This window comes from Condylura cristata, unplaced genomic scaffold, assembly GCF_000260355.1.
Source record: "Condylura cristata isolate star-nosed mole 26May11 unplaced genomic scaffold, ConCri1.0 scaffold00021, whole genome shotgun sequence".
Taxonomy (NCBI): Eukaryota; Metazoa; Chordata; class Mammalia; order Eulipotyphla; family Talpidae; genus Condylura; species Condylura cristata.
In genome coordinates this window covers 29,159,644-29,169,491 of record NW_004567122.1, presented here as the reverse complement: position 1 = coordinate 29,169,491, position 9,848 = coordinate 29,159,644, and the positions used below count along the sequence as shown (strand labels likewise).

General features: G+C 37.4%; 1 protein-coding gene across 6 annotated transcripts in view; it reads right to left on the bottom strand.

Moving 5' to 3' along the window:
- Positions 1-6,330: 6,330 nt before the first annotated feature.
- The window catches only part of MATR3 (matrin 3), a 28,467-nt gene continuing 24,949 nt past the window's right edge, over positions 6,331-9,848 (bottom strand). For 5 of the 6 annotated variants that reach the window (XM_004686784.2, XM_012727888.1, XM_004686783.2 and 2 more), the window contains 2 exons: positions 9,246-9,367; positions 6,331-7,577 (listed from right to left, as the gene is read on the bottom strand). In XM_004686784.2, the coding sequence (XP_004686841.1) occupies positions 7,527-7,577; positions 9,246-9,367 (173 nt within the window). In that variant the 3' untranslated portion in view covers positions 6,331-7,526. The remainder of the gene's footprint in view (positions 7,578-9,245; positions 9,368-9,848) is intronic. The other variant, XM_012727891.1, reaches the window with a different exon arrangement.

Genomic DNA, 9,848 nt, shown 5'->3' with positions numbered 1-9,848 from the left:
GGTGGTGGTGGGGGTGGTGAATTCAATAGAGACAGAACAGGCAGATTGATGAAGCACACTGCTGAGGGAAGCAGCAGGTGGTTCAGGAGAGGACTGCTTCTCCATGTGGGTCACCTCCCTGACCAGGGATCAAAGTCACCCTGAAGTGGCTGCAGCTAGCTTTGCACTGCTGCACTTCAACCATTTGTGACACAACGGAGGGCCCGAAGCACTGCACTATGAAACTATCTGAAGCCACTGCAGGGTTGGATCTGCAGCCAGGGTGCTGACACACATGGGACAACAGACCTCTCCTGTCTCATCCTCTGCTCCCCTCACCCGTGTATTTCAATCTGCCTGTTCTGTTCTCTACTCTGTCTGGTGAATCCTCTCACCTCCCATACCTCTGGCCTGTACTTGAACTCCAGTTCTTGCATGCATGAATGCATAAATAAATCTTCAAAAAAAAAAAAAAAAACCACCCACATATCTTTAGTATTTGCTAAAACTTAAGACTAACAAAACCAATGTTCCCTCCATGAAAAGCTCTGAATCTGCAAGAGGGGATTGATTCGGTTCAGGACCATTTAATTCACTGGCAGTCTGCTTTGGGTCAGTTCAAAGACCCAAAGAAATGAACAGAAGCATTCTGCCATACTTCCTGAATCAGCCACTTTGGCCACATTTGCAGATTGCTATACATATCTTAAGCTGGAGAGGTTTTCTCATCAGTGTTGCTGGCTGAGCATACAGCTCTGGAAGGAGTGTTGTTTTACAGGTCTGTGGAGTATGATTATCCAATCTGGAAAAAAAATTATCAACTTGACATTGAAGAGGCATGAACAGGAAGGAGAATCAAAATAGGTGTGAATTTGGACCACCCTGGTGGTGGAAGGGTTAAAGTCTCAGCACTATCAAGTTGGCACAGCAGACCTCTCCTATATCATCTGATGCTCCCCTCAGCAGTATATTTCAGTAGATCTGCCTGTTCTGTTCCCCACTGTTTCTGGTGAATCTTCTCACCCCAGCACCTTTGGCCCACACCCCAATTCTTTATGCATAAATACATTTTTCTAATCTTAAAAACACATGAAGGCCCTCCCTGGTGGCGCAGCGGGTTAAAGCACAGCACTGAGAAGCTAGGGCCACTTCCGCATGAGTTCGAATCCCGCCTGCCCCGGAGGTGACCACATGGCGTGGCAGACCTCTCCTGACCCGCCCGCTGCTCCCCTCAGCAGTGTACTTAGTTGATCTGCCTGTTCTGCTCCCCACTCTGTCTTTGGTGAAGCCTCTCACACCCTCCGCAGCTCTGGCCTGTACCCCAGCTCTGTACAAATAAATAAATAAATCTTAAAAAAAAAAAAACACATGAAATGTTAATCTGTAGTTGATCTGGGCATTCATGAGATTTTATAGTAGGGCAAATCACTATTATTGAAGAATCTTTGATAAATCTTATTCCAATACCTACAAAACACATACAGTCTTTCCCAGATCATAGTGAATTCACCATTGTGATCAAAACTTGATGGGTCAGAGTACCTCTTTGGTATTCTCTGGGTATCATTCCAAGGTCGCCTCTGCTCACTTGCAAAATGAGGTTCATAACCTGATTGGGTGGAAAGTGCTGTCAGGAGAATGAGGGCTAACAAATTTGCCAATAATGACAGACAAGGCAATGAAACTTTACCAGAGGCCCACAACTGCAGAATTCATGTTTGGTTCAGGTAATCAGTAGTTTGGTTCTGAAGATTTTGAAGGGTTTAGATTTGTAAATTAAGATGTTGAACTAGGAATCAAGAGATGGTAAGGAAAGCCCAGGATGAAAGTGAATAGGTTCCCACTTCAGTCCACTGTATTTCTGCAGACTTTTCATTAAAATGTAAAATGTTTAGATAGATCTGCTGACTCATTCACACAGAGGAATGTGCCCAAATATGTAAGCATATTCAAAGCTGTTAAATCTTTAAAAACCTAAAAACTTACCAATAGGAATTAAAATTATAATGTAAAATAGCAACACACACCTTAAGATATACTCTGATGTGGAATGATACCCATGAACTTTTAACATAAGGTACAAAACAGCATGTATAATCTTTTGAAAATATATGTAAACATACACATGTAGGTATAAATGCAAATAGTTGGTAGAATACCAGTATTTGTAACATTCTAGGTGGTAGATAAAATTTTTTTTTCAAGGTTTATTTATGCACACAGAACTGGGGTATAGGCCAGAGGTGCAGGGGCAGTGAAAGGATTCACCAGAGAGAGTGGGGAGCAGAACAGGCAGACTGATGAAGTGCACTGCTGAGGGGAGCAGTGGGCAAGACAGGAGAGGTCTGCTGTGCCATGTGGTTCACCCCCCTGGTTGGGGATCAAATTCGTGCTGAAGGGCTGTGGCTAGCTTCAGCTAGCTTCTTAGCGCTGTGCTTCAATCCTTTGTGCCACCAGGGAGGGCTTTTTTTTTTTTTTTTTTTCAGATATTACCTATGCATACAAGAACTGGGGTACAGAACAGAGATGGGGGGGATGGTGAGAGGATTCACCAGAGTGGGGAGCAGAACAGAAGTTGAAATTCACTGCTGAGGGGAGCAGCAGGTGAGGCAGGAGAAGTCTGCTTCACCATGTGGGTCAGCTCCCTGCTTGTGGTTTGAACTTGAGCTGCAGTGGCTGTGGAGAGCTACATAGAGCTGCACTCTAACCCAGTTCCTCCCGATACCATCACCTATATACATTTCAGTACTGCCTGAAATTTCAATGAAAAATTGAATTGCATTTATGAATAAGAAAATTTTAATTCTCAAAACCTGTAATTTATAGTCCTATAGTTTGACAGTGGCCTTGCCACTATGCTCATTTGTGTCATGTGGAAGCTGGGGAAAGTATGTACCCCATTACTAATCCTTGACGCTAAATAGTACCTGCTCAGAATGGTGCTCACAATGCAAGTGAAGACAAGTGAAGACAAAGCATACAACAAATTTTACCTGTTAACAATACTACTTCACAGACACTGCAATAGCTGCTTTATCAAAAAATAAGTGAAAGGATGGCTTTTCTGCTGGCACAGGCATTTAAGTCTTAGTGCTTTTGAACAATCACTAGCCAGAGGCCTGAGTTGGATGCCCAGCTAAGGTACCAACCAACATTGGTGCAAACCTCTCCTGTCTTACCTGTTGCTCCTCTCAGCAGTGTATTTCAGTACATCTGTCTACTCCCCACTCTTTGCTGAATCCCCTCACCCTGAAACCTGTAGTCTACACCCCATTCTTGCATGATTTTTAATTGAGAGAAATTAGAACCATGTGCACTGTTGGTGGGAATATAAGGTGGTTCAACCATTGTGTACAGTATAGAGGTCACTAAAAAAATGAAGACAACTACCAGATGAAGCAACAAAGCTAATTTTTGTTAAAACTGAAAGCAGGATCTTGAGGTATAAACCCATTAGTAGCACTACCACTCATAAATTAAGATGCAAAAACAATGCAATGCCAATGATGAAATTGGGTAAGCAGGGCCCTCTGTGGTGGCATGACAGGTTAGCGCACAGCACTATGAAGCTATGTACTACTACTGCAGCACGAGTTTGATCCCTGGCCAGGGAGGTGAACCACATGGCTTGGCAGACCTCTCCTGACCTGCCTGTTACTTCTCTCAGCAGTGTATTTCAGTAACTCTGCCTGTCCTGCTCCTTACTCTGGTGAATCCTGTCATCACCCACAGGTTTGGACTGTACCCAATTTCTTGTATGAATAATCTTTAAAACAATTTAAAAAGGAAGTTCAGGGCCCCCCTCGTAGCACAAGGGGTTAAAGTATAGCACTATGAAGCTACCTGCAGCCACTGCAGTGGGAGCTTGATCCTTGTCCAGGAAGTTGATCCACATGATGGCAAAAGCAGAGCTCTCGTGTCTTGACCACTGCTTCACTCAGCAGCGTATTTTGGGCAAGCCACCTGTTCTACTCCTTGTTTCTAGTGAATCCTTTCACAACTCTCTAACCCTGGCCTTGTATGTATAAATAAATCCTTAAAACTCATGTACAGGGATTATGATTGTTTCCAGCAGTAAGGGGAGATGGGGTTAACAGGCAGCTTGTTTTACATTGGATGATGGTGGCCTTAACAGTGAGAATGTATTTAACAACTGTACATTTTAGTTTTTAAAGGGCATATTCCTGCTTGTATAGCATATTTTAAAAGGTGAGCGGCGGGCCCTCCCTGGTGTCACAACAGTTAGGTGCAGCACTGTTAACTTTGATCCCCAGCCCTGGAGGTAATCCACATAGTGCAGACATCTCCAGTCTTGCTGGCTGCTCCCCTCAGCAGTGTACTTCAATCTGCCTGTTCTGTTCCCCACCGTCTCTGGTGAATCCTCTCACCACCCTTGCACCTCTGGCCTGTACTCCAGTTCTGTGTGCATAAATATTAAAACAAGACAAATATCAAATTAACTGTTATTTAGCCCTTTTCTTGGTTTTTGTTTGGTTAAATGCAATGCACATAAGAAACAACTGGTTTGGCAAGGTAGTCAACTTCTAAGATTGCTTTATCTTCACGAACATTCCTGGAACTCTTAATTGCATCAAGTTCCCTTGAAAACCGTAAGCTTTAAAAAGTGTTAAAAGGAACACTTATTTTTTTTCTAAAAATGCTTTATACATATCTCCAAGTAAATATTCTCTAGTTTTCTTCTCAAAAATTTAATAAAATCAGTATTTCAACAAAACAGTAAGTAAACTAGTCATCTAGTTACTAACACTTGGCATAAAAACACAGTACAGGAAAAGCTACCCTTGATATCAGTACCACCCCAGCTTGTCATAATTTCTATCAAAACTCACTCTTAAACCTCAGTGAAGCACAGTAATGGTTTCTAGTAAGTCTTACGATAGTTTATCTGCTGGAAAAGTATTCACACAAGTATCAAGTACTTTGATAATTCAAAGAATAATTACCTTCCCCTACAGTGACAGGACTTACATCAGATTAGAAGGGTACTTTAACCTCAGTTCAATCATCGACCTGAGGCCCTTGCCAGAAACTATGCCTGAAACCCATTACTCTTTTAAAGGAACTGGCTTTTAACTATACTAAGCCAGATTTTATGAGGAAAACAAATATCCACACAATGTGTAATTCCTTTTCTGGTCTCTATTACCCTGAAGGGGGTTGAGGGAAATTCTATTCCTTTTATTAAAGAATTCTTCAGAAGGCCCTCCCTGTTGGCTCAGCGGGTTAAAGCACAGCACTAAGAAGCTTAAGCCACTTCCGCTTGAGTTCGTTCCCTGCCTGGCCCAGAGAAAATCCACATGGCATGGCAGACCTCTCCTGACTGCACCCCACCCCTGCTCCCCTCAGCAGTGTACTTTTTTTTCTGTTCTGCTCCCAGCTCTCTGGTGAATCCTCTCACCCATCGCATCTCTGGCCTGTACCCCAGTTCTGTATGAATAAATCAATCTAAAACAAAAAAAAGAGTTCCTCAGAATGTAATCATTTAAACTCTCTATATACTATGGTGTATTAATACATGGCCATTCACCTGTCTCATTAACTTATTTTGAATGTACTCAATACAAAGGTTGGCCAACTCAAGGCATAATTGATTCTAATTACCAGCAATGAGTTAAAAAGAATCCCAAAACTCAAGATTTCCCTAAACCCCCCCCATATATATGACTGACAAGAAATTAAAAGACCTACATGACAGTGGGAGAAATATTTTTAAACTGTGCATCAGCTTTTAAGTGTATTTCTATTAAAGCTTTAACATAATCTGGGAAATAGTTAACAGATTTATTTATCACCAACAGTTTTGAGAATTCCTGCTTTCTAAATGAAAACATTCAACTTTTCCCCCTAAAACTTGGTAGATCTAGCAAAATAGACTATGAAAGAAAAAACTATCAACAGGAAACAGTAGGGAATACCATCACAGACATTGTTGTTTACTGTAGCTGTTATTAGTTAAACATTGGAATTAAGTGGGTAGTTAGTAAAGGCTGAAATTAAACTGTCAAGGATTTTTTGTGCATGTTACATAAAAAGTCATATCCTTTACAAGAAGCCCATAAAACTTTGTACCTTTATTTGAAATATCCTTTATTCCACATGGAACTAAAAATTTCTAAGAGAATCCCTACAATTTTTTTAAAATAAAAATTTATTTCTTGACAAAGATAATCCCTTATATAAGAATCCCATCATATTTTGAAAAGCTGGTCGAATTCTTGTTATTCCCATTTTTATTGTTAAACACTTAGACATTTCTAAACACGAGCTCTCGCAATTTTTTCTCTCAGCATTTTAAACTTAGGTTGAAGGAAAAAAGAACCAACACACACAAACGGCCCCATTTTTAGTTATGTAACAGGAACAAGAAATCCACTTAGCACCAAAAAATTTAAAACTCATTGATCTTTAGTAGCAACCTTAAAACACTATAGATTGAAAATGTAATAATTAGTTAAAGCATGCAAAAAAGTGTACAATGAATAAAAATCACAACTGACAAATATATTGGTTAACATTCCAAACATGTATAACCAATGAACATGGCCTAGGTTTTTTTTTTTATTGGTATTCACTTCAGAAACTTGAATCCACAGATATAAGCAGTATATAACCAGAAAGTTACAAGTAAACACAGATTATACATGCAAATTTCTGTTCACAAAGGTCACATGTGCAGGTATATGAATTAGAAGCGTGCGTCTAGATTACGGCCAAACTTTTTAAAATGCAGAAATGTAAAATTACACCTTGAAAATATGAACAGATGGTATACACACTTCAAAAAATCAAATCTTGCTTATACCATATGTATGACTGCTACAGGATTCAAGTGACAAGCAATATGATCTCAAGAAATTAATACTGGTCAAAGAGAACGGGAATTTTTACATTTCACTCAAAATACATTGACTACTAGAATACGAAATCTAGCAGGAACTTAGGGAAAAAAATTACAAAATCTAAAACCAATTTACTTATTACCTAAACAACAGCATGACAATAAAAGAAAACTGCACCTGCATTTTGATTGCAATTCTCATATTAATGAAGACCTCCAAAAGCAAAACATAACCAAAAAAGTTTCCAACTCCAAATGAAAGCCTACAAGGCCCAGGTTAAAATGTGGAATGTTTAAGATGAAAGTAATAAAAAATACAACTGGTTTTGTTCTTTATTGAATGGAATCAAAAGTTTGACATGTCTTTGAAGCTTGGAATCACTAAATTTCATTTCTCTGGTTCAACATATCTTAGTGGTGCAAGTTGTCTTAAGTAGCTTACGAAATCAGTCTCTACAAATTACTTGTCTGTTACCATTCTGAATAAACAAAAACAATTCTTCTTTAACTTAACCGTATAGGTATTTTTGCTATAACACTTAACACATGAACAGACATCTATTATTTTGCCACTAAAACAAAAGAGTACAATAGTTTTCTTCTAACTACAGTATTGTATTTAGAAAAGGTTAACATTAAAAACAAAGAACCATTATTTTCTTTGAAATTATTAAGCTTCTTGCACATCTTAAGTTTCCTTCTTCTGCCTGCGTTCTTCTGCCAATTTATTCAGAAATTTCTGCAAAAAAAGAAAATTTTAATTTGTAGGGATTAAAGTCATCTAAGAAAAACATAACAAATGGGTTAACACCACAATAAGAGAGTTTCCCAACTAAGTTTAGGACTAGCATGTGATTTAAATATAACCTCATTAGTAAAGCATGGGAAAAAAAGGTAAAAAAAGAAATGAAAACTTGTTATTTCAATATGCTTTAACCCTAGCTTAACAGAAGTAAGACCACAGTGACATAAAGTACTCCTCCTCCAAGAAAACAGATGTCAAAGTAGATGTATAATTTAATGTCCCACTATTTAAAAAAACAAAAAACAAAAAAAAAAAAAAAAAAGGGAAAGCACTTTCTTAAAGGGCTAGTGGTAAGTATTTTATATATGCAGGCAGTTTAGTCTTTGTGGAAAAGTAATTTTTTGTTACAGGAATAAAAGCACCCATTTACAATACATAAAAAAGTTAAGATTCCTGCTGTGTTCCAACAAAACTTTATAAAAGCAGGCAAATGGTCTGCAAATACTGCTTGCTATACCTATTTCTTGGACACCTGAGATCTATTAAGACACACACACAAAAAATTCCAAAACTCTAATCGAAAATAACAAAATTAGTTTTGGTTGGAATTTATCAACGTATAATTACTGCAAATTTGATGAGGGTAAAAGCAATTATATCCTTTGAAAGGGGGCAGAAGAAACCTGTTACGAAAGTATCAAATCACTGACCATTACTAGCAAGATACCGTACTGTATGATTTTTATATGAAGTTAAAATAGGAAATAAAGATTTCAGTAGAACAAATATCTAGACAACTAAAATAGCTAGAAAGCATCAGAAAGATTATATTAATCTATTAAGTACCCACACCCCTCTTGTATTATCTCAGTACTCTTATAGGCAACAGTTTCCGCTCTTAAAGCAACAATATCAAAGAAGATACATTAAATTGCTGCTATCTTTGAAAATCTATATCCATGACATAAGCAGCAAGAACATTTAACACTTGTAACAGGCCACTGTGTGACAAACCAAGAACTAGAATTACTTCCTAAATTCAAGGATATCTAGTCAACACATAGATTGAGTTTGGGAACTTAATACTAAAATCATGTAAAAAATTAGTCTACAATTATCAATCCCTAAAATTTTTTGCATTATTTATTTCAATACTTATTAGGCCTTAGAAGTCATTAAAATACCAAATTTCAAAACATCCAAATAGGAATGTTATTTATTGTACTGTGCTTTATTAATTTACCCTCTTCAATTATTTACCCTCTTATCTTTCTGTTAATCATAACTTAATGTAGACTATAATTAATAACAATAGTCAAGTATGAAGCAGGGCATAGTAGTTTATAAAGTTGAAAGTCTGTTATTTCACTTGGCTATCAGGCCTCTAAAATCTTTGAAACTAAAAATATTAGTTTATAATTCATCACATGGTTAGACAAAATGGTCATTGTTTAATTAGCGTGTACTACAAAAAGAGGCTCCACAAATGTTTCTGGAACTCATTAACTGCTTAAAGCCCATTAATAAAGAGAGAAAAATGTTATCTCCAGGAAAAAGCATTGAGCTGAGTCCACAGAAGGTACTACACAATTTACTTTTGATAAACTTACATGATTTGTTAGTTTTCACAAAAGAACTCTCCTCTCTTAGATTCAGCCTTACCTTTAATTTCTGATAATGAGGAAGGCTGCTGCAATGAGTATTCTTTGCAACTTCTTCATTTGTATAAAAGAGTGAACACAGCTTACAGTAAAACCCTGTTTTAGGTATCACATAGTCTATACCTAGAACACAAACATACATTCTTACAAATTCAGTAAACTAAAGATTTTAATTAGTGTTCTCAAATCTTTTTTTTTTCCTGTCGATATAATTTGAATGAGATAACATTTCTGAGAAGTCCAATATGGCCTAAGCTAAAACAAAATGAAAACAAAACAAAACAAACCAAACTTGGACATTTATTAGTTGATAGTATGTACTTAATTGATTAGGTCCCACCTAGTAGTATTCTTAAAAGGCAGAAATATAGCAGATAAAACAGAAAAAGCATTGTGACATACTCAAAAATCTTTGAGGAGGAATAAGAGCCCTATTGTAGAATGGTAACAAAAAATAATACAAATTCTGGCAATGTGTAAGAAGAATTATTAAGATTTACAAATTGTTCTGCACAAGGAAAGTTATTTTAAAATGTTATCAGAATTTATTAAGACCAATTTTTAAATCTTATTTTAAAAGAAGAGTTTGGGGGAGGGTGAGAGA